General features: G+C 51.9%; 1 protein-coding gene across 2 annotated transcripts; it reads right to left on the bottom strand.

Annotated features, from left to right (window-relative positions):
• Nucleotides 1–435: 435 nt before the first annotated feature.
• Nucleotides 436–25508, bottom strand: DAZAP1 (DAZ associated protein 1). Of its 2 annotated transcripts, none has more exons than XM_045830974.1 (12): nucleotides 25178–25508; nucleotides 16855–16895; nucleotides 15970–16136; nucleotides 15606–15671; nucleotides 13181–13288; nucleotides 11913–11961; nucleotides 8738–8820; nucleotides 6097–6250; nucleotides 4721–4750; nucleotides 4465–4605; nucleotides 3263–3439; nucleotides 436–1383 (listed from the first exon to the last, which is right to left on the bottom strand). In XM_045830974.1, the coding sequence occupies exons 1-12, from the start codon at nucleotides 25204–25206 to the stop codon at nucleotides 1211–1213; spliced, it is 1218 nt and encodes a 405-aa protein (XP_045686930.1). In that variant the 5' UTR covers nucleotides 25207–25508; the 3' UTR covers nucleotides 436–1210. The 2 variants fall into 2 exon arrangements, with proteins under 2 accessions (XP_045686930.1, XP_045686929.1); XM_045830973.1 differs by having other exon boundaries at nucleotides 13181–13291; nucleotides 25178–25507.
• Nucleotides 25509–25826: the final 318 nt, after the last annotated feature.

Genomic DNA, 25826 nt, shown 5'->3' with positions numbered 1-25826 from the left:
CCCAGAGGCCTGACTGGATGACCCAATGCCACATCACCCATGTCAACAGCCTAGTTTGTGCAAAGGTGAGCAGGCTGCCCAAGGCCACAATCCGAGTGTCACTCCCACAGGGACTGGGGAGGTCTGGCCAATCAATCCCCAGGCAGATCTGTCTGGATGCCTTTTCCTCAACACGCAGCAAGTGGCCACGAACCCTAGAACCCAGGGCCTCTCACACTGGCTCTGCAGCTCTCACCAGGCCCCTAACCCGACCACCGTAAAACCTGTATCCATCAGAACCCCAAAACCCCCAAGCCCACTGAGGTAGGGTCCAGGCCTCCCACTCAAGCAGGCCACAAGTGGTTGCAAGACCACGGAGGGGCCAGGGTAGGCGCAGGTCCTTCTGTGGGCAAGGGCTCTTCCCTGGCAGGGAGGGAACAAATGACACAACGTGGGTTCTAATCCAAACGCACTTCTCTTTATTCAAACCAGGGTCAAACTGGTCAGTGGGGATGCCCTGAAGCCACATGCGCAGGAAGTAGGCTGACAAGGCCTCCTGGTCCTGTATGCAGTTGGACGCGGGGTGGTTGCCACCTGAGCCAGGCGGTGTGGTACCCATGGCCCACTTGCAGACACCGCCAGGCAGGTCAATCAACAAAAGCAAGGAATAAACAAAAACAAAACACGCTCAGTAGATTGCTTCTTTAAGCTCCAGAGTTTCTGGACCAATGAGTCCCAACCCTCAAAGCCAGGAGTACGGGGACCAAAAACACCCCTCACTTCCACCAGTGCCGACAGAAACCCTGTTTTAAATTAAAAAATAAGCCAGTATACACTGTAGAAAATTTCTCTTAAAAATCTCACAATTTGTAAATGTATATTTTTTTCTTTAACATAAAAGTTTACAATATACGGTAAAACAAAAGGCTCAGGAAAATAATTTCAAAAAGGAAGAAAAAGAAACCTGAAATTTTGAATTAAAGCTGAAGACATTTTTTTAACCCTGTTGTTGAACCAGTGACTTTTTTTTTTATTGTGCTGATGGGTTAGAGAAAGAAATGTATTTAAAAACTTCAGTCCAGACACCCACAGCCGCCTCCAAGAGCCTCACATCTGCCCCTCCCCCCAAGGTTGAATCTGAATTTTTCTGCCAAGTTTTGTGATTGTCACGAGTTCACAAGTTTTGAATCCTGGGTCTCAGCCATCTAGCCATCTGCGTGGCGCCAGCCAGCTAGCGTCGGTAGGGGTGGAATCCTTGCACGTTGTGGTTCTGACCTCGTCCAAAGCCACTTCCACCGGCAGGGGGGCCCCCAGAACCTGGCACTGAGGGGCCCCCATAGGAGGGGGGCTGCTGGCTGGGGTCTGAGAAGCCCTGCCCAAAGCCGGCCAAGTCCTGTCCATAACCTGCGGGGAGAGAGTACAGTGAGTGGCCAGGGGAGCCAGTGCCACCAAAAGGACCCAGGGTCCCACTCCCACCTGGTGTCACTGGGCCTCCAGGAGTATTTGTCTCGAGAAAAGCCCAACTTAAAACCCCAGCAGGACCCTGTCTCTGCATGGAAAGAAGAGTCGGAGAGACCTCATGGACCCACAGTCTATCCTCTCTGCTCTTGGTCAGTTTCCACTTGTCCCGGCAGACTCTGGGTGGGGGCCCTGGTGGCAGAGCTGAGGGTCAGAAGAGACCTTTGGGCTTGGAGACACACATCACCTGGCCTGGTTCTACAGACCTCAGGCTCCTAGAAAGTCTGTTCTCAAGGACCATGCAGGGTGGGCTCAGGCACAGCTTTTAGGATTTAAGGAAACATCTGATCATCCCTAACCTCCCTCCCTCCCTCCCGGATGCACCCGATTCCAGACAGTCCTCTCTCCAGAGTCGAGGCTTCCACAGCACTGGGAAACACTGAGTGGTAGGGAGGGGTGGGCAGGGCCTGCATATGGAGCGTGAGGCTTCAGTGACTCAAGTTGGCCACACCTGCAGAGCCCATCTGGGTGGGGCAGGTCCCTACACTAAACAGGACCCTGACCCTGCACCACTGACCTTGGAGGGCGCGAAGGCACTTCTGAAAGAAGGGACAGTACTATCTTTGCTCCCTGCCCACCCGGACCACACACTTTGGATGACGGCCATCCCAGGGCCCCCGGATTCCCATCGGGAGCACACTTGGAGGCAGAGCTCCTGGGCCATGTCCCAGAGGGCAGCATGGGTCCACCCCACCCGGGATGGCAGAGGAGGTGACGTCCAGTGCCCGGGTGCAGGCAGGTGAGGACCGTGCATGAGGAGGCGCCACCTACCTAGGCCATATCACTGCTCAGCCTGACCATAAGAGTGTAAACAAAGTATGGGCCCGAAGCCCGCAGGGTCTTGAGAATAGGTACCCAGGCCTGGCGAGAGACGAGACCAGGGTGACTACCCCAGGGTGTAGGGAGAGGACACTCTCGAGATCAGGTATACCCCCACCCAGGGCCGCTCACACGTCTGCCGCCAACACGTCCTGCTCGTCAGGGTCGAGAACCCATGTGTTCAGTGACTGCAGCCCTGCAAGGCCCCAAAGGGAAGAAGAGTGCGATGCAGGGGTGCTGGGGGGCATCTGGTCAGATGGTGGGACTGCACTGGAGGGTAAGAGTGGACTGACTTGCAGACACTGCAGTCTTGGGTGACCCACAGTTCACGCCATGAAGTGGGAAACGAGGGGCTGAAAACTCTCGCAGGAACCCTGGAGGCCCTGGCACCTAGCAACTGGCAAAAGGGACTGAACCCAGTGTGAAGAGACCCCAGGCTGCACTCTGTCCTCACACAAGCTCCCCCACTCAGCCACCACCTTGCAGACCCGACTCAGAAGCACCTACTCCATGACCAGCCCCTCAAGTGAAGCACAAAGCCAACGCCAAAGCCAATACCTGCCCCAGACCAGAGCTGAGACTACCCAGCCAACACTCTCGCCTGCGCTCTGTACTCGGATATTCAAGGCACTCACAAGACGAGCCTGCCAGGGATGCCCTTGGCCCAACAGCAGTCACAGCCACCCTCACATCATCCTTGTGGGGGCCCAGCCAAGGCCTCAGGTTCCCAAACCCACAGGCCCGGGGACAAGTGCTGCACAATCCATGCTTTTCCATGACTAGCACCTTTGCAAAAGCCCAAGCAACTTAAATCTCTCGTGACACTTGCTTGATCCTGGGTTACATGAACTCTCCAACCACTCCCTGTACCTTGGACCACCCGACCTGGGAACACTGGCGGGAAATCCACCTGTGAGGGACGAAGGCAGGAGGCACAGCCACTCACCATACTGACTATAGGGGAAGTCTGGCTGTGCCGTTGGGGGCTTGTTCATGTCTGGGGCAGCCTGAGATGGAGGCGGCGGGAAGGCCAGAGGTGCTGCCCCTGGAGTGGCAGGTGGAGGGGGGACCCCTGGAGGTGCAAACTGATCCGGTGGTGGAGGTGGAGGCCCGTAGCCGAAACCTGTAAACAAACAGGACAGACAGACACCATGCTCACCCATGGCTCAGCCACCAGGAACCTTCAGATTTCCACCTGAAATGCATGAGCGGCCAGGCCCCGAGGACAAGGGTTAAGAGACCAACATGAAAACTGTGGACAGCTGGGACACAGGGAGCTGGCTAGTAATTTAAGCAGAGGTCATTGCTTGGGAATGTTGACAGGACAAAAGTCAACCACCCAGCACAGCATAATCCATGTGCTTTGAGAAGACAAAAATCACACCCAACCCACACTCTGTCCTCAGACTGCAGATACTGTTTCTATTACTCTCATCTTGTTAGAAACAGACTTCACCTAGAACAAGAGAGCACACCTTTTCTGTAAGAGCCACAAGGTCATTATGTGGCCTTGCTCTAGGCCAAGGAACTGAAATGCCCAGTCCTGGCCCACTGGCCATATGTGGTTATTGAGCCTATGAATGTGGCTGGTCCACAATGCTGCCCCAACAATGACACAACTAGATCCCAAGGACTTAATAGGTAAAAGCCCATACAGGACCCTTCATGCTGGTAGAATGACATGTGGCCATTCTGGTTTAGGTGAGGGGTTCCTCTTTTGTGAGGAACCCAGATCCCAGCACACAGTTGCACTGTTTTGTTCTGAAGGTGCTGAGGCGGGAGGAGAACCCTAACTTTCCTGGTGAGTTGGCTGTTCAACCACCAGATCTTCAACCACAAGGCAAAGCACAGAGAAAAATGAATAAAGACCTGAACCTCCCTCAATCTTGAATCGCAAAGATCAGGTTCAGAGACCCATTTTAAGGAACAACCATGAGAAAGAGTGAGGTCTCTGTGCTGTGAAAAGTCCTGTAGAGCCCATGGCATCAGCCCACAAGGGGGCCAAAGCCAACAAATGTGCAAGTCCACAAGGCTGGCCTGCCCCTTTCCTCCATGCAGAGGAACTGTGACAGGCTGCACCCCTTAAGCAAACAACAGGCAGTCTATAGAAAGTGGGCAGCAAAGGCTTCCCATGGCCCAAGGACTTACTGAATTGCGGGGGTGCCCCATAGCCCTGTGGGAAGCCTTGTGGAGGGGGGAACCCTCCAGGAGGAGTGGATACGATGTAAGACGTAAATGGCGGGGGCGGTGGGGGAGCTCCTCTTCCTGCAGGTGGGGGTCCATAGCCACCTGGAACACAGGACACAGGTAAAGAGAGAGCATGGTGCACGTAGTCCCCAACTACCCAGACCCGGGCCCACCGCACTTCAGATTGTCACCTCTTGTTTCCCAAACAAAGACTTACCAATTGCCTGTCCTGCTGGCACCCACATTCCTAAACCAGAAAACAAAGATGGGGATTGGTGCTGTGTCAGCCCAATGTCACCAACTGGGGGCTGAGCCTGCCCTCTCACCCCCGGAGCATGACTGCCATGCTGGTGGAACCCTCCTGGAGCCCTACTGGACACAGGGAAGATGTAGCAATCCTGAGGGACATGCCCTGTGATCTTGAGAATGCTGAGTACTGCTATCCATGTCCTCTTCCACAGGGAAAGAGCCCAAGAAAACCCATCAGGTTAGAGGGCCCCAGCTCTTCAACAGAATGGTCTAAAGGGATGAACAGGAGCCCTGGCCAGGTGGCTCAATTAGTTGGAGCGTCATCTCACAGACTAAATTTGTGGGTTCGATCCCCAGTTGGGGCACATGCCAGAGGCAGCTGATCGATCTCTCCCCCGAGCCCCTTCTCTCTCTAGAATCAACAAGCATAACCTTGGGTGAGGACTTAAAAAAAAAAAGGATGGAGGGGATACCCAAAGATTAGGGCCAGGGACTGAGGTACACATGTGGGATCTTAGGCCAGGCTGCTGGCCAAGCACAGGTCCTTCACCTGCTGGTGGATGAGCATCTGGAATCAGTAAATAGTTTACTGATTCTTTTTCAATAAAACACAGGTTTTAAAAGAGACAGCTCTGGAGAGAGCAGGGATAAAGCCTCAAGCTGTGTAGACGGCTCTGTGAAACTGCGGGTGTCAGGTACCCTGGCTGCAGATGGGCCCAGCTGGCCTCCTTTTGCCTTTCTCTGGATGTTGCCACTTCTTTGGGTTTCCAATGAGGGTGGAGGCTCCCAGATCCTGTCCCAGGGCCCCCCAACCCTCTGGCTAAGGTATCCCTAACTACTGTGGACCCCGCACAGAGGTCCTGACAGCCCAGCTGATGTCAGTCTGCAGAACAGGGACAGACCCAAAGAGCCTGAGAGGTAGGACTCTCCTTCCAGCTAGGCGAAAGCTCCACATTGCCCAGAAGCCTGTGATCTAAGTCTACCAGCTGGCGGGGGCGGGGGACCCACATCCACCCTCACGGTGGGCTGTCTACCACATGCTGGCCACCAGTCTCCCAAATGCACCAGGTTCTCTTGACCTATCCCTGGAAGCCTTGCCTTAGGAACGAGAAAGGACTGTAGGACAAGAGGCACCTCAGACCTGCAAGGGTAGGGATGCTCACTGTAGCCCCACTGGCCCAAACACTAGCCAGGGACTCAGCCAGGGCCCATGTATACCACAAAGAGCCATTCCGCCCTTGAGGTGGACCTGGTGACAAGGAGAAACCAGCTGAGTAGGGAGCCCCACCTCTGCGCTAAGTCTACTGGAGGGGGTATGGTGGCTGGTCTGGGCTGAAGCCTTACCTTGTGGGCCGTATCCTTGTTGCCACGTGGGTGGGGGCTGGCCTGCCCAGCCATTGGCAGCACTGGGCACGACTCGGCTCCCCCACTGGCTGGCCCCTGGCTGTCCGGGTGCTTGGCTTTTGCTGTCACGAGGCTCAGCCCTTTTAACCTCCACCTAGACAAACCAAGGTCTGGTTCAGGAGGATGCGCGGATCCCAGGCCCCTTCCCTTCAGACACACCCTCAGGTAACTTACGACTACACTTAGCATCTTATTACAACTTAAAACTAAATACTTAACTATAAACTTTATTTAGGCCAGTAGCTTTCTTCTTTAAAAAGTTTTTTTTTCTGTTTTAATCATTATATTTAAAAAAATGTTTCTCAGGTACAACAAATGTGACTGTGACGTGCTATGTAAGCCCTATGCGCTGCAGAGCAGGGACCCTTGAGCATTTTATGCATGACAAGGGTCTCCCAGTCAAGTTAAAAAGGCAGCGTCCAACTTCAACAGCTTCATCAACCCAGGACAGAGACCAGGACCATTCCAATAACAGCAGCCCTGTCACAGACCTCCCTGGGAGTGGCAGGAGCCAGCCCCTGGCTGCACCCCATGGTGGGGGACCTCTCCGGAGCCCACCCACCCTGCCTGCGCCTTCAGCTCATACCTGAGAAACACAGTTGGTTTACTTAGATTTTTAATTTAAAATGTCTAAAGGAAGATAAAGACTTACCTTCCCCAGGCTAACGCTTAAAGAATCTCAATTAACTCAAAATAATGTCAGAGGGAATGGATGTGATAAAGAGCCTTACGTTACATCTAACAAAAAGTCAACAAACATGCAATAAAATGGACATTTGGATCAGTAAGCAATCTTCATACTGTGTTGGGTCAGCAGCCCAGGACCCTTCCTCTCTGGTCGTGTCAGGAGCCACAGCCAGGGGAGGGGCTGGCACAACAGAAGGCGGTACTTGCCCCACTTACGCTGTTGTTGCCCCCTGATGACAAAAAGATGCCCCAATTCCAAGGTTGTCTCAGCCTTTGAGAACCCTGGACTTTCTTGTTTTTATGATAAATTTCAATAAGAGAGACTAATGGATCCATACAGTCACCCTTGGGGTCTCAGCCTGGTGAGCTAATTAACCATTCTGTGTCAGAATCGTCAGTGCTGCCTGACAACAGAGGCACAAAAACCCCACCTTCCTGATGCCCCAAGGCTGCTCCATGGATGGGAACAAAGTGCCCCTTAGCTGAAGGCTACGGGACAGCGGGATCAAGGGAGTTTCGAAGAGCTCGAATTAATGAGTCTTAACATACTCTCCTTAAGGGAATTTGGCTCCTGCTTACAAAGCAAAGCAGCCCTTGTAATTAAAAGTTATTTTACTCTTTTCCTATGGGAGCTCAGGTGTAGTCACTCCACTCCAGTTTTAATTACAAGTGGGACCCACGCCTGTTACAGTGGGAAATCCCCACTGAAGAATTGGCAGGAATCAATAAAGGTCTCACAACAGCAGCCAGACTCCCACGAACATGAGAAGCCTCCCTCAGTGTCAGCTCTGAGCAGGCCAGACCCAGACACCCTCTACCCCACAGAGCTGAGACCAGCAACCAGAGTGAGGGCAGCGAACCACACTCCTTCCAAGTTTTAAATGTCACAGGTCCTTCAACTATTGAGCATGAGGCTCCTTTGACCTGGTGTTCTTAACTGGTACGCATCCTTGAAGTCCTTGTGCTGATTTTAAACTGGAAGCTTCAGTGAATGTTAGAATAAGGTGTGTGTCTCCCGCTTAGCCAGGTTCAAGTGGTATTAAGCATGCATGGAAACCTGAGCCTCTGGCAAGTATGAATTCCTGCCCTGTTGATGAACATAAGAGAGCGGGCTAGGGCTTACTGCCTGGGCAGGCCCCGGTGCCATGCTCCCTCCCGTGTCTCAATCAGAAGGGCTGGGCATGCTGAACCAAACGAGGAGCAACTGGGAACACACACCAACAGGGACTGCCACCGGGGTGCACTAAGCAGGCTTTACGAGGACCCAAGCAGGGATCCTGCCAAGACGTGGACCCCAAAGACTTTTCTAACTGTAAGAAATCCCACACAGCAGAATTTCTACCAGTTACTCATTTTACCTTTAACTTCTCCAAAAGCTCTAAGGGCCCCGGACAAACGAGGAGTTAAGGGCCACTTTCTGAAAGTTACCTCCGTGGTGGCAACACAGTATGAAGATGAAACAACCAGAGGTCACTTGACTGCATGGAGTTAAGTACTATCGAGAGCATGTGGTTGGTACTGGAATTTCACAGTAAGTGACCCAATTAAAACAACCAATCCTTCAGGATGTTTACATTTCTTTCAGTTTTACAAGAAACCTATTCTCAAAGGTTGGCTGCCCATCGCAGGTTGGATGGAACAATCGGAATACAGTACAGACATCTGAAGGAGTGGTCACTGGAACCAAGCCTGAGGCAACCTGTGATGTCACTGGATGCCCACCGCCCACCACCCAACCCATATCACCAGAGGTCCAGGTCCCACCCGACGGCACAGGGCCCCAGTACCTCTTGCCCAGATCTTTTCTGTGAAGGAATTTCCGTTTCCAGTGACATCCCTCAGTTGCCTGAGACTTGGTTTGGTCTTAAGGTAAAATAAAACTACAACTACACACTTTTTTGCCCATGATGTCGTGAAAATGCATGTTGACAGCCTGGTCCACTGATTGTTCGTCCTCGAAAGTAATAAATCCAAAACCTAGCCAACGACGAAGAGTGAATCAAGGTAGCAGGGTGTTGTGACACAAAACAGGATGATGAACAGTATTAGGGACGGGCCGAAGGATCAACCCAGGGCTTCAGCAAAGCAAGTGAGGGAGGGGGTTGTGGGCCTACCCAGCGAGTGACTGAGGCAGGGGACCCGCCAGACGCCTGGGCCCAGCATGAGCTGGGGTTCCGCTCGGACACTTTGGAACAGCCGGGGCATCTCTTAGGGAGTGGCAGCCCGGACAGCCCAACAGCGAGGGCCATGAAACATGGCAGGGTGTGCCATGTTGGTGCTAGAATATTCTGTGGAAGACAAGTGCAGGCAGGGAGTGGTCCAGCGCCCCGCCTCAGTCGCGGGTGCTGTGGGCGCACTGTTGCTCCACTGAAACCCAGGGTTCTCCCCCTCGGCTTGCAATTTGCTTTGTAGCTAGTGCTGACAGCAGCCATATATTGTCCTACGCGTTAACAGTATGGTCTCTACCACAGTTAGTGCCTCGCTAGGCTTATCCAACACCGTTGGGTAAGCCCAAGGAGTCCTGTCAAAGTCACATACGTATGTATACAGTATCTATCTGCACATATCTACATAACAAAATACACAAAGATACAGGCCACAGCGGGTTCCAGCAGGTCAACTCTGCTGTCAGCAGCAAGAGCAAGAGGCACCATGTCATCAAAGAGAATTTCAAAGAGAAAGTAATTTAGCATTTTCCAAACACAAGGAAGTGGCAGTATAAACGAAGTTTGGTTGGTCTGGGTGAGCGCGACCACCCGGCTAATGTGGCGTGTCTGGTCCTCAGTCTATTGCCCTTGCTTCCAGGGCCCATCGGCTCTGAGCACAAAAGGACACCTGGCAGACAGCTGCCAGGAGACCCTGAAGAACAAAAGATGGGTGAGGGGAAGGGCCAGCAACAAGAAGGGGCTGAAGATAAGCACTGCAGAGGGTGGCGGGAGGGAGATAGTGCTCTGTGGCCGAGTCGCAGAGCCAGGGGCAGGCCTGTGTTGCGTGGGTAGCACGGCCACCCTTGAGACTACCTGGCAGAATCACAGGAAAACTGTGATGGAAGGAGAAACAGAGAAGGCAGTTCACAAAGTTGGGTGACAAGACTAGCAGGGACAGCTGGGATGCAGGAGCCCTCTTCGGTAGTGTTCCCTCTGCATGTGCACGCACACAAGAATCTACATGCGGTTTTGAGAAAAGAAATGGAACCGTGACAGCAAAGCAAGAGAGGAGACAAAGCTGGGGTGGATGAGGATAAGGAGAGAAGAATGAGGTGAGCAAAGGCAGAAGTGGAGCTGAGTGGGCCAGAGGTCAGGGCTCGCAGTCCGTGAGAGATACACACAGAACCTCCAGGACAGGGACACTGTCTTAAACCAACTGGAGGAGTATGAAATGATGCAAAGACTTAGTGAAAGCTTCTGGAAGGTAAGGTAGGAAGGAGCTGTTTCTGGGACACCTGGCTAACCAACTGCTGCTCTGGGAGGCGCTCCTGCCCTCTGCTTGCCTAGTGCTCACGGGGAATCATGGAGACTCATGGGGACCTACAGAGCCAGATGGCTGAGGACGATGTACGCCACAGGGGAACATGGGCCCAAGGGTCAAGCCCAAAATGCTCTCCCCACCAGCCTGTCCTGCCTGCACCCCCAACCCCAGGCCCAGGGTGAGGACCACAGGTGGCCTGGGAGTCGGGGGGCAGGGGCGCAACCTGGAAAATCTAAGAGCAGCCCTCAGGATCCCCACGTCTCGAGGCTTCACAAGATCGGAGGCAATAGTGAAATACAGCATAGGTGATGACACATATTACAAGGTAACATTTTCTCAGAGTGCAGGAGTATCTGAAACCACAGGGCTCGCGAGGTCCATTAGGGCACAAGAGGCGGTGACTCGTGGGTAAGGAGCCTGGGGCGGGACGTCTAGGGACGCGTCTGTGTCAAGAGGCGACATCACCACTGAGGAAGCGGCACAGAAACACACTGAAACTTCGTTTACACCCCACTGGAGCAAAGCCCGCTCCCTCCTCTGACTGCAGGATGGCCTGTACCTGTGTGATATAATTTAACACCTGGAGAAGAGAAATCTAAAGAGAGATCGTTAATCACAAAAATTCACAGAGAGAAAGGAAAACAACTTACTTAACATTACTATATTTACTATGAAACACTTAATATGTCACTAAGCATGTACGTCTACATTAAAATTAAGACTATGACTTAACAGCTTAATCGACATGAAGGGAGGAGACATTACTTAATCATGGAGTAAGAGGATGGAAGTTCAAATGGCAAACTATTCTCCAGCACGGCGGGCGCATGCTGCGGGTGGCAGCCCAGCGCTCTAGGGGTCTCCGCAGGGCAAGGGCTGCAGGGCCCGGACCAGCAGATCAGCTCCCGGCCGGGCCCAAAGCGGCTGATGAACCAAAACAGATGGGCAGGAACAAACAGCAGCAGCCACAAAACAAAACAAAAACCAAAACAAACCCCCTCCAAACCCAAAAGGGCATGGAGGTTGGGTGCCGGCTGGCCCAGGCCAGACGTGCAAGGAAGGGCTGCTCAAGGAACCCAGGTAGGGACGTGCCCCTCCTCCCACCAGCCCCACTGACTGAGGAGAAAAACAAGAAAAAAGCATGAGATGGATAAAGGAAACTCCACGTCCAAGCTGAGCTGCAGCAGATCTTGCCTGACGACATGAAATGAGACTTCTGCCTACACTGGTGTGAGCTGAACGCAGGAGACGTACTATACTGGCGTGAGCTGAAGGCAGGAGACGGTTGTAACTAAGGAGTTCACAATGGAGAAGGACACAAGTCTTTCAGTGCACACTGAAGAACAGACACTATGTTCAAATTCATGTCAAGTTGTAAAAAACTTTAAAAGAATGAGCCAAAAAGAAAAAAAAAGGACAGTAACGTCTGACCTTGGGAAGCACAGACAAGCTGGGGGCTGCACAGGAAGAGTCTATGTTTTAATCATTTGTCTCCAAATCACCCTTTTCTGAGGCAATGCTCACTATAACCACCACCTAATTGTGAGATAGTTTGCCATCTGAGGGGAAAGGTCAAGAAGAACAAGCTCCATCTCTTTTACCTCGAGGCCTCTGCTTTTCTGCGTCGTAGATCATGACCACTTCCGTGACCTGCAAAAGAAAACAGCCATTCGAGGATCTGGGTGCCACAGCGCGCATGAGCACCTCTGGTTACAACAGAAGCCTCAAGCCAAATGGCTGCCAGGAAGTCTCTAATCTGGGGAGTCCTGAGGCAAAAGGCTGGCCTTCCAGGGCATGCTGTCCAAGACTCATGGGGCCAGGGGCCCAGGCCACCATTCCACTGTGGAGATGATAGTTGGGAGACCCGTGGGGTGACCCTCCCATTCACTATGCCAGGATGGAATGACCCAGAGCATTGGTGGGTCAGTGTCCCCATTGTCCTGCTGACTTGGCCCTCACTGCCCATCACCCCCCTCACTATTCACCGAGTGAGAACCTTATTGTGTACTCTGGCACTCTTAAACCCTGGTCCCAACCACTGAACATTCAGGTGCCACCTGACAAACATGTCACAGCCAGAGCAGCAGAAGCCTGGGAAGGACTGTGCGACAGCCCCACAAAGGCTGGCACCCTATTCCAGTCTTTTCCTCTGCTGGCCCCATGACAACTGGGTTCCCTGTACAGCCCCAATTAACTCTAACCCCCATGAGATTCTAAAGGATTTTATCCTCTTGTAGAAAACAGCACCACCCTCAGGAGCTGTGTCACAGAGGAAACACTGAGCAGGACACAGGGCCAAATATCTCCTGTGAAGCCTGGAGCCTAAATGGCAATGAGGGCCTCCAGAGGGAGCAATGGGCTTGGGTCAGGGCCCCCCATACAGTGAGGTCCCACTGCTGGTACAAGGATCTCGGAATAGTCTCTGCTCTAAAAGTCCCCCATCACGCCAGGCTCCATCCTCAGGTGCAGCTACCAGGGGAGGGTACCTTGCCTGGGGTCCTGGGCATGAGGAGTTAGCCCAAGGTCCCAGGTGAACCTGATCTGGAACGCCCCCTACACCTTGGAAAGATAGCAGGCTGGCTTCTCAGCAACACTCCCTAGTGCCTCACAACCAACCAGAAGGCCTCCTGGATACCAGCCTGTAGAGTTTTACATCTGCCTGGAAAAATCATGACTATTCTCTAGGATGGTAAATGGCCATGAAGGGAAAGGCTGGGGTTCTGGGTATTCTGTTCTGGAAGGATGAGGGGCAAGAGGACAGAGCTGCCAGGCTGAGCCTCCCCAGGACATAGGGCTCCATCGTGCCTGTCTCAACTAGGCCAAGTTGAGCAGCTGCTGCCTGGGTGCTGGTGGTGAGGGAAGAACTCACCACTCCGAATTTCTTGAAGTATTCCCTGAGCTCTGTCTCACCACAATTGTGAGGAATTCCACCGACAAATATCTTATTTGATTTACTGTTATCGCTCCTGGATCCTTTCTGCTGTGTCAAGAAGGAAAAGATGGTTAGTCCACGTGTGGGTCCCTCAGCATGCTCCCCAGGATTTTGAGTGCCTGCATAGGTCTGAGAGGCACTAAAGCTACCGAACACTCTGAGAGCCCAGTGAGTTCAAAGAGAACCAAGAACAGCATCTTCCCAGAAACCCAAGGAGACCAGATCCAGCACTATGGCACCACTGCTTTTCAAATGCGTTTAAAAGCAGGCTACAGTACTATGTTCAATTATTCTGAACCACGACAGCTACATAACCTAAAGTTCTACACTGTGAAACTGAGGATTTCAGGAGCATTAAGGAAGACACAAGGGGGCCTCCATGATTAAAACTACTGATGAGTCTGATTTTTCAAGCTGGTGACCAACAATGACAATGGAAAGTTCTAGTAACTGAAGAGCTACTCCATCATTTGTCTTTCGCTACCCCTGACTCTGATCCTGCTATCTGTGGAATGACCTCACACCTACCTTGGAGGGCCAACGTGAAGGAAACAGGCTCACCTGAACTCCCTGGGTGGACCCAAAACTCAGCTCCTGCTCTACAATGCTGCCCCTCCCACCCCCTCTATTCCTATTCCCTTCTTCTTTCTACCCAAGGAGCTCATAGATTAAGTCATCCCAACTGCTTTTATTTTTTAAGACTATTTAATCCTCACTGGAGGACATTTTTTCATTGCTTTTAGAGAGAGAAGGAGGGAGGGAAAGGGGGAAAGAGAGAAACATTGATGAGAGAAAAAATCAGTTGGTTGCCTTCTGTACACACCCTGACTTGGGAACCCACAATCCAGATAAGTGCCCTGACCAAGAACTGAACCCGCAACCTTTTGGTGTATGGGACGACACTCCAACCAACTGTGCCACACCAGCCAGGGCTGTCCCAACTGCTAATGATTAGCAATTTTGAGGGTGGGCAAGGTTTCTTCTGGTGTGCGGGTTATGGCCTGTGTCTATTCTCTTAATAAAACTGCCAAGTGACTAAAGGACATTCATAACCAAGCAGAATCTGAACTCTGCTTGGAGTTCAGTCTGAAAAGTTATGAAGGTTGCCTGTGAGACGATCCCAGAAATGTGAGCATGGTGGTATGGACAGGGGTTCTGTGAGAAGTCCATGCTTTTAGGAGATGCACACTACAGAATTTAGGAATGGTCTATACAAAGATGGATATTAATGCAGATAACTGCAAATAGTAACAATTAATGAATCTAGTTTTCTATAATTTGAAAACTTTCCTAATAGAAAGTTGGAAAAATAAAAATGGTTTCAGGAGTCTGACGCCCCTGTCTACCAGCAGCAGTTGGGACCCTGCTAGAAATACAGGTCTCAAGCCTCCACCTAGACCCGTGATCAGTCACATGTGGAGGGGCCTACATACAGCTTCTTAATAGTCTCCAGCCAGCTCTGTTCAGTAGGGCTTTCTGCAAGGATGGGAGCGTTCTGGGCGACAGTCTTCTCTGAAAACTACAGGGTGGTACAAGGGGAGGTATGGGCAGGGAGCAACAGAGGATAGGTCTATTCCAACTGACCCAGTGCCAGGGGCCACACACAGCTCACAGGGAACCCCCAGGAATCATCACACTGGCTGTTCGAGCAACCAGTGACCAGGTTTGTGTCTGAAGGAGAGCTGCAGAGCTGGGTGGTAGAAGCCTTGGAGTCAAGGATGACCAGGCCACCAAGCAGAGAGTAGTGAAGGCATGAACAGAGAAGATGCTCTTGGTCCTCTTGGGCAGGCTGGGAGCACTTGGGGCAGATAAAACCTAAGGCTCTATCAGGGACATCCAACCTGCTACCCATGGGCTGCATGCATCCCAGGATGGCTAGGAATACAGCCCAAAACAAAATCATACATTTACTTAAAACATTATGAGATATTTTTGTGATTACATGTTGTGACGTATTTAATGTCTGGCCCAAGACAACTCGTCTTCCAGTGTGGCCCAGAGCACCAAAAGGTTGGACACCCCTGGTCTAAATGGTAAATGGGTATGAGCTGTCATTTTTTTTTTAAGGTAGACTAATAAAAATTTTCTTCTTGGCTGTAAGATAAAAATTTTACAGCGCTGAATAAATCTCAGCAATTCTCAGCTGGTCAAGTGTCAAAGGAGAAGACCTTCTGTTACTCCTAATCTCAACAAGCACAAACACCAGAACAAACGCACATGTTTGTCTAACTACTGTGCAGTACAATTGAAAATAATACTGAGTAATACTGAATGTAAACTGTAATTGAAAAACAACAACAAAGGCACACGTATCCTTTAAACTGGCTGTTGAGCACACAAGCTCACCCACCCAGCCCCTTACCCAGCCTTCTTTTGGCCGCGTCCTCTCTGGCTGCATCCCCCGAGGTGTGCATGGCTTTGGGTCGATCTGTAGAAAGTTTCAAACAAGCCAGTTGTGAATATGAAGTTCTTTTCTCTAGAAAAGAAGGTATCAGCAACAGCAGCCAGCAGCACAACACACAAGCACTCTCCCTAATCAATTCACACCATGTCCCTATCCATTTCCTACTCCAACCTCCAGCCCAAACACAGAGACGTCATGCTTTTTTAGATCACCCCCACAGGAAACAGTCCTTAACATAAACATCCATGAAAGCTCAGACCCAGCGGGTTGAAGGTCAAATGACAGAGAGCGGCAGGGAGCTCAGGGGCAGCTGGACACTTACATTTCGCCCATCCAGTGTGTGCGGTCTGCTGGCCAGCACTGTGCCCACACAGTTGGGGTCTTTAAACTTGACAAACCCGAAGCCTCGAGACTGGTTGGTTGTCTTATCTTTCATGATCACACAGTCCACAACCTCTCCATACTGGGAGAAGTAGCTGCGGAGAGTCTCTGCTCAGAGATTGGGACAGAAACACACACACCAGAGTGTTAAGCACAGCGTCGCAGCTGGCACGAAAACACACGCGTGCGCACGCGCATCACTCTCCTGGTTCATCAGTCTGACCCGGAAAGTGTGCAACTAGCCTCTTTTAAACAGACTAATCTAATTTGGGGGGTAGGGGAAGAGGGTGAAGAACAGGAGACACCTGAGGAAGAATGGGGGACTCCACATGATGGGTACATCACGTCTCCATATAAACTAGAAAGGCTGTGACTATGCATGGCTGTGGCGAAGGCATACAGGAAAGTGAAGTTTAAGAAAATGCAAAACAACCACTCTGAAGGCCACTTGACAACAAGCTTCTTTCTGCTATGTCTGAAGTCATTCACAGCTGGGCAAAGCCCTGGCTGTCACATTCTGCATGTTAATCGTCCTCCTGCCTCCAGAACCTACCTTGGTCTTGAGCTAGGAAGCTACAGTCTAATTCACCCCCTAATTCTGCTGTGAAACATCAGGACAAAATTAACCGTTTCAAAGCCAATGTTGCACTCCTTCTGGCCCCCACCAATGCCCAACTGAATATCCTTATATTCCAAAAATCAAGATAATAAATCAATAAAAAATTAAAGCAGCCCGAGGTAATAGCAAGAGATGAATTCACACAACACAACTTGAAAACCAAGGTCAGTCCACCTGCAGCACCTGGCACCCAGCCACAGCACCTACCTTGGGTGGTGCTCCAGTCAAGACCGCCCACGAAGAGCTTCCTGCAATTCAACAAGAAAACATTTAGGGTCAAATGGTTCTTGCATTAAAGATGCCACCCATCTGACCCATTCCAAGGCAGTAATCCACACCACCAAAGGAGTTCACGCAAACATGCTCACATTGTCACAGTCGTGGCAATGGCACAGGATAGCCTCAGCTATCACCTGGCCTCGTTGGCTGCAGACACAAAAAATTACTCCAAGACCTGCCAACACAGCAGGTTGAGTGTTATAACATAGTGAATTGCACGTGCACGTAGACTACAACCATAGCAAGTCCCTACCCTTACACTCTTGCAATACTGTTCATTTGAAATCAAGATCTGAGATCACAGGTGACAAACCAGAATGGCAGCAAGCTTAGGGACTGTAGGGCAAAGCCTCAGGTACCCACCATATGGTCATGAGCTAGGACCCACAAATCACTGGGAAGGTCCCCAGAGCTCCAGACCCAGCACTGGATGCTTAGCCCACATCGCCCACCCCAGGGTGGCCTGGAATGTACTTTCGAGCAGACACACTAGAAGATTCGGGAGGAACCCCATATCATCCCTGCAGCCTACCTGCCTTGTGTCTGCCCTCAGTGGGTCCAGAACCCAGAGTCCCCCTACTGTCCCCAGGGGAGGGCTCTACACAAGGGAGAAGCGTGGCAGCCCCTGCCTTTCCATCTCACACCACCTTCAAATTGGCTGGACCTGAAGTGAACCGAGGTGCCACAGCTGTTCCAGCTTCCACAGGGGACAATGCTCACCAGCCTCATCCTCAGTGCCCCTCCACATCATTCCAGCCTCCCAAAGTCCTGGAAGCAGGTATGACAGAGAAGGTAGAGGGAAGGGGCTCCAGCAGCAGTGGTGGCAGCTCTCCATCCTGCCTATTTCACCCAGGAAAAGGGGACAGACACTACCACTGCCACCCCCAGAGCTGGACCGAGGCACTGATTGGCGGGTCTTCAGATGCTGGCAGATGGCCCAGGCTCAGTCCCCGCCTGAGACACAAGCACCCTGCAAAGCTTATTGCAGTCCTACCTCCTGAGCAACCAAGAGATTCGCCAGACAGGGAGCCTTGCCCTCTGCCCAAGGACAGAAACATCATGGGAACAGGCACAACTGTCACCTCTGCTCCATGTGGTGACTCAAGCCTTGGTATACCAACTACTGGCAAAATGCCTGTAACAGCAGGACTGTCAGGGGCTTGTTCCAATCTGCCTTTTCTCTAAGGGAGGGCAATCTAAACTTACTGAGTGAGAAACAATTTCCCACCACTTCCAACCTCAAAATGCCAACAAACAGGCCACCACCTGTCCCTGGTTGGAGAGGACTGTAAAGGGACTCAGGACAGGTGTTGAGCCATGGCTATTCTTCCAGTGCCCTAGAAGGGAGCTAGGTAAGAACAGGTTTCAGGGAACATGCTGACCAAGCAGCAGTGAGGCTCACATTTAGGCCTCACTAACTTAAAACTGTGTTGCAGGCCTCCCGCTTTCCAACAATTGAGGGGCGGGGGGATGGGGGTGGCCAGGGAAGCCTCTTCCATCTGTGCCTCACTCTCCAAGGACTGTCCAGGCAATGCCCAGAGCAAGTGACTCAGGCCCAACCACAGCCAGCACGCTCAACCCCCTGAGGCCTGGTACCCAGCAGGGACACAGGGCCTCAAAAGACAAGGACCAGAGGCGGGCTAGCGCTGCTGAGGAACTGCCCATTTGTCCAGCCCTTTAGAACAGGAATAACCAAGGGTTTGGTGTGGAAAAGCAGCTTTGTGCAGGAAAGAGATCTTAAGCATTCTCAAAAACAAAATTAAAACAAACCCCAATCCCCTTAGAGAATACCAGCCTCTGTTTAGCATTGCATCCACTGAACAGTAAAGTAATAAAGCTGCTGCCCATCCAAGCATATCAACCTGCACCGCCTACCCACAGAGGAAGAACCTGCTGGACCAGTCCAGGCTCCAACCTTCACTTACTTAAATTTCAAAATTAGGCATTAAAGGGAAAAAACTAGAAATGCCATCACCTGAACAATGGACAGAACTGGCATCTGCCCCGTGGATGGATAACATGGCATTGATACTGTGCATTCCAATTTTATCACTGCGCTGTGTGCATTCAAGAGAATGCTTCTGTTCTTGAAAACGGAACACACAAACAGGTCCACACAAAGCGGCATTAGGGCACCACTTCCTCTCAAAAACTTCAGTAAAGACCCAAGCACGGTTTAGAAGTATTACCTAGTTTACAATGACCTCTTTAGCTGTACCTAACTTTCAACTTAGTGTCTATGTAGTTCCAATTTCACTTTTTTTATTTCTAGAGTTCTATTTGGTATTACTTCAAGCAAAACATTTTGATAGTCTTTTGTTTATTCATCATATTTTCAGTACCTTATTTTTCCCATAAAATATTTTAAAAATATATTTTCTATTTAGTCTCTGATATTTCTAGTACTTGCTGTCTTTGCAAGTATTATTCTGCAATTTGGCTTCTCTGCAGATTTTTGCTCGTGGAAGCATTCTTCTTGTGCTTTGTGTATTTGGACTGTACACACATGTTCTTTATCCACGCATTTAAACATTTTTCTGAAATAATGTCGTGTCCTACATTTTATGTATTTTGTATCAGTAGGATTTATCTAAATATATAGTCTTTTATTTTTTTTAATTTATTGATTGATTTCAGAGAAAAGAGGAGGAGAGAAAGAGAAACATCAACATCAACTGATTGCCTCTTGTACACGCGACTGGGGACCCAACCCTAGACTATGCGTGAGCTGCATGTGCCCTGACCAGGAACCCAACAGGCCACCTTCTAGTTCACAGAATGACGCTTCAACCAAGTCACGGGGCCAAGGCTAAATAGCTAGTCTCAAATATTGCTAGAAACAGAAGACCAATTATCCTTTTATATAAACTTTCTTATGTTATTTTGTTTTTAGTATGTCTCTTATTAAACAGTAATTGTTTGCATTTTCTTTACTAAATAAATTTGAGCTTAAAAAAACCCAAAAAACAAACAAACGACCCATGCACAAATGAAGGGGCAGAATATTAGCCCATAGTGAATCTGGCTGGATAAAGAATATGGCAGCCCTGGCTGGCATGGCTCAGTGGATTGAATGCTGGCCTGCAAACCAAAGGGTCACCAGTTTGATTCCCAGTCAGGGCACATGGCTGGGTTGCAGGCCAGGTCTCCAGCTGGGGGTGTGCGAGAGGCAACCAATGGATGTATCTCTTGTACACTGATGTTCTCTCACTTTCTCCCACCTCCTTCTCCTTCCCTTCTCTAAAAATGAATAAATAAAATCTTTTACAGAAGTACTGGGGACTTTTCTTACTAATCTGTAACTATTCTGTAAATCTAAAATTACATGCGATTATAAATTAGGAAATTCTCATCACTGAGGAAATCGTAGAATTTAGGTTTCTTCTGAAACAACAGTACTGACACATAGGATATCTGAGACACTTGGTAAGAGGCACCTCTTGTATGACCATTACTTTATGCAGCGGGAATAACACGCTTAGCCTTTGTGCTGGGTGGCAGCCTGCTGGGCACTTTTATGTGTTTCCACTTCCCTTGCTCCTGCTCTGAAGGGGCACACTCCCAGTCTGCACACAGAAGGTTCCAGAAGGTCCTGGGAGGCCAGCTGATTCATGGTAGCAGGGACCTATTCACAGCCCAGCACAAAGCCCTAACCTCTGAGCCTTAAGTTTTTGTAATCAATACAATAAAAATGGCCCTGGGTGCCAACCTCACCAGGGTGAGTGAGAAACAGGTGCTCTGACACCTCGGAGACTAAGGCCCCCACAGGACAAGCCCAGACACAGTTCTTCACTGCCCTGGCAGCAAGACACACATGGACATGCAGTCCTGGCACCAGCGGGAGGCTTGTTCACCTTGCTGGCCGTCCAGGAACAGCCCAGACAGACTCACTTGGCACCACGTGAACCTCAGGAGTCTATAAGCATGTACACACGAGACTCTGCAGATTAAGGGACTGGCCAGCAGTGCCAGCTCCCCTTCTCCAGCCCTTCCCTGCTCTGAAGGGTAACATTACTCAGCTGAAACTGGATGTCAGGGCCACACAGACCCTGCACTTCCCAAACCCATGTGCAGACTCCCTGGCTCTATCAGGTCCTCCCAAGAGAACAAACGTCAGGAAACAGGCAATGCCAGCACCTGGGGGAAATGAGAGAGGCTGTCTTACTCCCAGGGCCTGTACCTCAAGAGGAGTTGGTGACCTCCTCCTGGAAGGGGCTCTGTACAGGTGACCAGGCACCAGGCTCCCATTCCCCTGGAATGTTCTGCTTGCTGAAACCAAATCTGTTTCCGGATGACTACCCTATTCCTGTTCTGCGGACTTCAGAGCAACCATGTAGTATTTGCACCAGAAAGTTGGTCTTCAGTGGCTTCCTCTGGCTGGGGCTGACCACTCTGGGCTCTGCCCTGGAAGCACACTGGCAGGCTCTGGGAAGTTCCATCCTGCCTGGCAAGAAGCTCACCCAAGGCAGCAAGGGGCAGGGGCAGAAGGCCCAGACCAGTCAGTTGTTGAGCAAATGACCCTTTCTTTTTAAAGAACATACTACTCAGAGCCTATGTTTGCACCTTCCTGGTCTCCTGTGGGACCTGATCTCCCTAAGTCTGTCTGTCCTCATTTCCCTGCAGAAGGGAGGTGGTCCTAGGAGGGCATGCACAGCCGTTGCCCATGGGCCTCACCCCAAATCCCCTCCATGCCAGCTCCTGCCTTCAACACTCAGGTTTCCCTCCTGCCAGCAGGGAAGAGCATCCCCTCCTAGACAACTGTGGGGGCTGTGTGACATGGAAGAAAACCCCAGGACTGTCTGTGCTGAGTGATGGCAGGAGCCCCTCCACTCACTGCCCTGTCCCATACAGGAAAAACATCCTCCCCAAATCAAGCCCTCTCTGAAGCAAACCAAACAACGACCCCTCCCACATCACTGGGCCAATCAGCACAAACAGGCATTTACAAGTACAGTCTACAGTCCATTGCTGCTCCTGATCCCCACCCTCTCAGGCCCCCAGAACTCAACTTAGGGGTGTCTACTTCCAGAGTCTCTCCAACAAACTATTCCAGAAAGACCAGGAAGGACTCAAGTGCTCCACCTTGGGACCACTCCACATGCCATCACTCAGCCAGCGCCAGGGCTGCAGCCTGCTGAGGTCACCTACTTGCAGCCTCTCTGACTAAGCAGCCGTGGAGTCACCCCACATCCCCAATCTTTCCTTGAAATGATCCCAATGCAGCTTCATGTCCCTTCTTCAAGTCTTTCCACTCTTGCAACTCTGCCCTAAATGACATGCAGGTGTCCCTGTCTTACCAGTCCCTGGTTATGCAAATAGGACCACGTGTGCAAGATAAAATCTTCCTCACTTTTCTCCAGTTCCTGACACAGTTTGGCTATCCCAGAGGTGGGTGGTACAAAGCACTTCTGGGTAGCTCTGTCTATCTGTAAAGGGAGAGAGCCCTCCCCCCAGCACCCAGAAGCACCAACACGGTGGCAGGCGCCCTCGGAAATCCACCCACGGACCCTAACTAAGAATCTGAATCAAGGGACCTTTCTTTAAGTTGACTTCCCAAGGTCACGGCAGGGGAAGGAAAGTCTGTCACTGCCAGGCCTTCCTCAGAAGGGAAGGCACCTAGCCTTCCACACATCAGCTACAAAGGGCTACACGTGACTACAGGTTACTTCCACAGCTCCTGTCATCCTTTTGCCCTCAAGACCTAGCCCTTGCTCTGTTCTAGCTGACTGAAAATAAGGATGCTAAAAACATTAACTAAAGCCAGTGGTCTCACCCAGCTTCCATTCTCCCATCAGTTTATGCTGATTTCTAAGCCAACTCAGGTAGTCAAGAGCTGGGGAAGCGCTTCCTTCAAAGACAAATCCAGGAGTACAGACCAGGGAAGAACGGTGCCCCATGCAACCACACATTTCCTAAGGCTTCCGCAGTGCACTCACACATGTGTGTCTATCAAAGAAAGGAGAGTAGCCCCTCCTACCTGTCAAGCGTTCCCTTGAGAGCTACTGGGGCAGAGACCAGACACCAAAGCAAAGGAGGTCGGAGGTGAGGGTGACTGTCACAAGATATCACTCAGACCTGCCACCTCCTGATAATGTCTGCCATTGCTTGGATCTGAGCACAACACACTTCCCACATGGTAACCCTGCCAAAGCTGAAACCCTGCTCCTCTCACAGAAAATTGCAGAAGGGCCATCGCCAGAGGGCCTGACAAACAAAGCTGCATAGCAAGGAGATCAGAATGAACCCAGGACTCCACATCCAACACAAACAAGATTTCCACATAAAATAGAAACTTCTCAGTACTTTTTGGCAACAGATTTTTACTTGCAAAGCAATAAAAGGTTTCTGGGACACCTGTGATTTACAAGTTTAAAACAGACCATCCGGGTAGGTTTACCAGGATGGGAAGAGAACACCTATCTCCAGGCAGGATCTCTGGTCCCAATCCTGGTTCTGCTACTCACTCTGCAGCCTTCCCAAGTTGCCCACAAGTCTGGAGAGTCCAGATCTGGGCTTGGATCCTGGCTGGGATCTGTGAGTTGGGACAAGTCAAAGGGTTAAAATGCCAGGCATCCCTTCCTCCTCATGGGCATTCCTGAGGGGCAGGCCTAATGGGCCTCCAGACTCCCTTCCTTCCCTAACCTTCGTCTCTGCTCTCCTGGTGAGAAGGAAAGGCAACCCAGGCCTGAAGACCCCTGTGCTCTGGAAAGACATGTGCATGTGCTATGGATGTGATAAGCATGCCAACTCTTTCCCTGCCTCCTAGTTTCCTGTTAGAAGTGCTGCAACCTTTGGGTTACCTAACAGAACGCAGCCTTCTAGTTGGGGGGGGGGGGGGTTGGGGGGGGGGTAACAGTTGGGAGCTAAGTGCTTTCCTAACGGGTCCTCTAAATGGCATGGGGTTTTTCGGAGGGGTAAGCATAAGCACTTCAACATACATTTTAGTCCAAGGTTTACGCAGTGGGCCGGATGCAGGCCAAGTGATGCCAGCCTCCCACCGGCAAACAATTACTGACTCACCAAATCAATTACTTTGTAAAAAAAACACATCTGTTCAAAGCTAAGGGCCCCCAAAAATGTACACAAGGCCACGGAAAAGCAGCCTGCACTGTTTTGCCATTTTCTTCAGGAAAAAAAATACCTAACTGTAAGATTACGCTGGTGCAGTGGGAGCTGGTCTCTGCATAGAAAACTAGAGCAAACCCCTCCACTAAGACAGAACTGCATTTTCTAGCTCCTTTGGGATAGCTTCTCGAGATCTCGGCTGGTTCAGCGTTAGACAAGGTTATAATGAAAGGGAAACAGCTGTAACAAACCTGCTCTAATAGCTGCTCCAAGAGAAAGACCTCAGAAGCAAGACTTTCTGCCCACCCGCCGTTTCCCTTTTTCTTTATTTCAAATACACCCCTGGGGGGGTTAGGTGGGGGCAGAGTGAGAAGGCGCTCCATCAACGTAAAAACAACAGTCACAGACGCTGCGGGGTGCCCAGACCAATCCCCCTGACCTTGGCCCGAGAGCTCTCTGTTTGTGACCCTTCCTTGTTCATTGCACTCGGGGGGGAGGGGGGGAGATACATTGGAAAGGGTGCGATGCGGCCCAGAGTCTGCGGTGGGAAAAGTTGGGCGGCTGCAGAACCGGAACCCCCGCGTCGGGTCCGCCACGTGCGCCGACCCACCAAGTTTGTGCGCGGGCTGGGGGCGCCTCATAACCCTCCGGTCCTCCAGTTCCAGGTTCCAGTTCCGGTCCTCCAGGAGAAATACAAGCACTGGGGCGCCCACCCTGTACATTCACGTTTGAAGTCTCCCAGTGGGAAATCTAGGCACGGAGGCAGAGGGGGCGCCCGGGACCCTTCTCAGTTCTCGTTCAGGCTCCCCTAGAGGAAAATCCCGGCGTGGGGGCGGTGAAGGCGCCTCAGACCCTCCACGTTCCCGCTCGGGATCCCCAATGGTAAACTCGGGCGCGGCGGTCCCTCCGGGGCCCCACAGGGTCCCATTCAGGAGTCCCTCAGCGGGGAACTCGGTCGCGGTGGCGGTGGGCCCTTCCCGGCTCCCCTAGGCTCCCGTTCGGGATCCTCCCGGGCCAAGAAGCAGCGGGGACCCTCTGAATCCTCAGGTTCCCCCTCGGGATCCCCCTCCCCCGGCTAGGAAGCGGCGGGATCCCGGGCTGCGGCCCCGTAGCGTGACCTTGACGGGCCAGGCGGAATCTGGGAGGGGGCCGGCCGACGCAGCGGCGCGGCTCTGCGCGTCCTCACCCGATCTCGTCGGCGCCCGAGTTGTTCATGGCGGCGGCGGCAGCTCTTAGCGTCCCGGGCCCCCTGGCTCGCTCCCGCCTCCGGAAGGTCACTGGCCCCGGCGCCCTCCCCACAACAGCGGCCCGGATCTGCGCAACGGCGACGGCCGCGCTGCCTCCTCCCCTCAGCGCCAACCCAACAGTCACCGCGCGCCCCCGCGCCCGCGCCACCGCCCTGCACACGCCCGGGCGCGCTCCAGCACAGGGCGTAAGGGGGCGGGGACGGGGGGGATGCCACCGCGTGCGTGCCGGCGTTTGTGCGTGCGATGGGGTCCGCCTTGCCACTACTCCACCGCTGCGCGTCGAGCTTCCTCCTCGGGGTTGCCGGCGTCGCCGCGGTGTATGCTGGGAAATACAGTCCTTAGTGCAGGCGTCGACCCCGCCCCCAGTGGGGAGCGCGCGGGCCGAAACGCGTGCGCGCGCGTGCGTGAGTGCGTGCGTGCGTTTGTGCGTTCGTTGCGGAGCTCGGGGATAGGAACAGTAGGGCGCAGGCGCGCCTACGACTTTCTTGTTCAGTCTCCAGTGGAAGAAGGTGGGTGTGCATTGGGCGAGTTGTAGACCCGCGCCACGCCCGCACCCCACGGGATCCCCGTCGGTATCAGGTCCCATTC

Source organism: Phyllostomus hastatus, unplaced genomic scaffold (assembly GCF_019186645.2).
Source record: "Phyllostomus hastatus isolate PE091 unplaced genomic scaffold, TTU_PhHast_1.1 phas_contig_159, whole genome shotgun sequence".
Taxonomy (NCBI): Eukaryota; Metazoa; Chordata; class Mammalia; order Chiroptera; family Phyllostomidae; genus Phyllostomus; species Phyllostomus hastatus.
This window is presented reverse-complemented; position numbering and strand designations above follow the sequence as displayed.

Bases quoted from the DNA above. Each gene is read 5' to 3' on its own strand.
- DAZAP1 (XM_045830973.1), bottom strand. From the start codon at position 25,206: ATGAACAACTCGGGCGCCGACGAGATCGG. The intron at 16,137-16,854 runs GTAGGTGCTGTG...ATCTCTGAGCAG, and splicing joins TGACTGGAGCACCACCCAAG to AGACTCTCCGCAGCTACTTC. The intron at 8,821-11,912 runs GTAAAAGAGATG...GTCGTTGGCTAG, and splicing joins AGAAAAGCAGAGGCCTCGAG to GTTTTGGATTTATTACTTTC.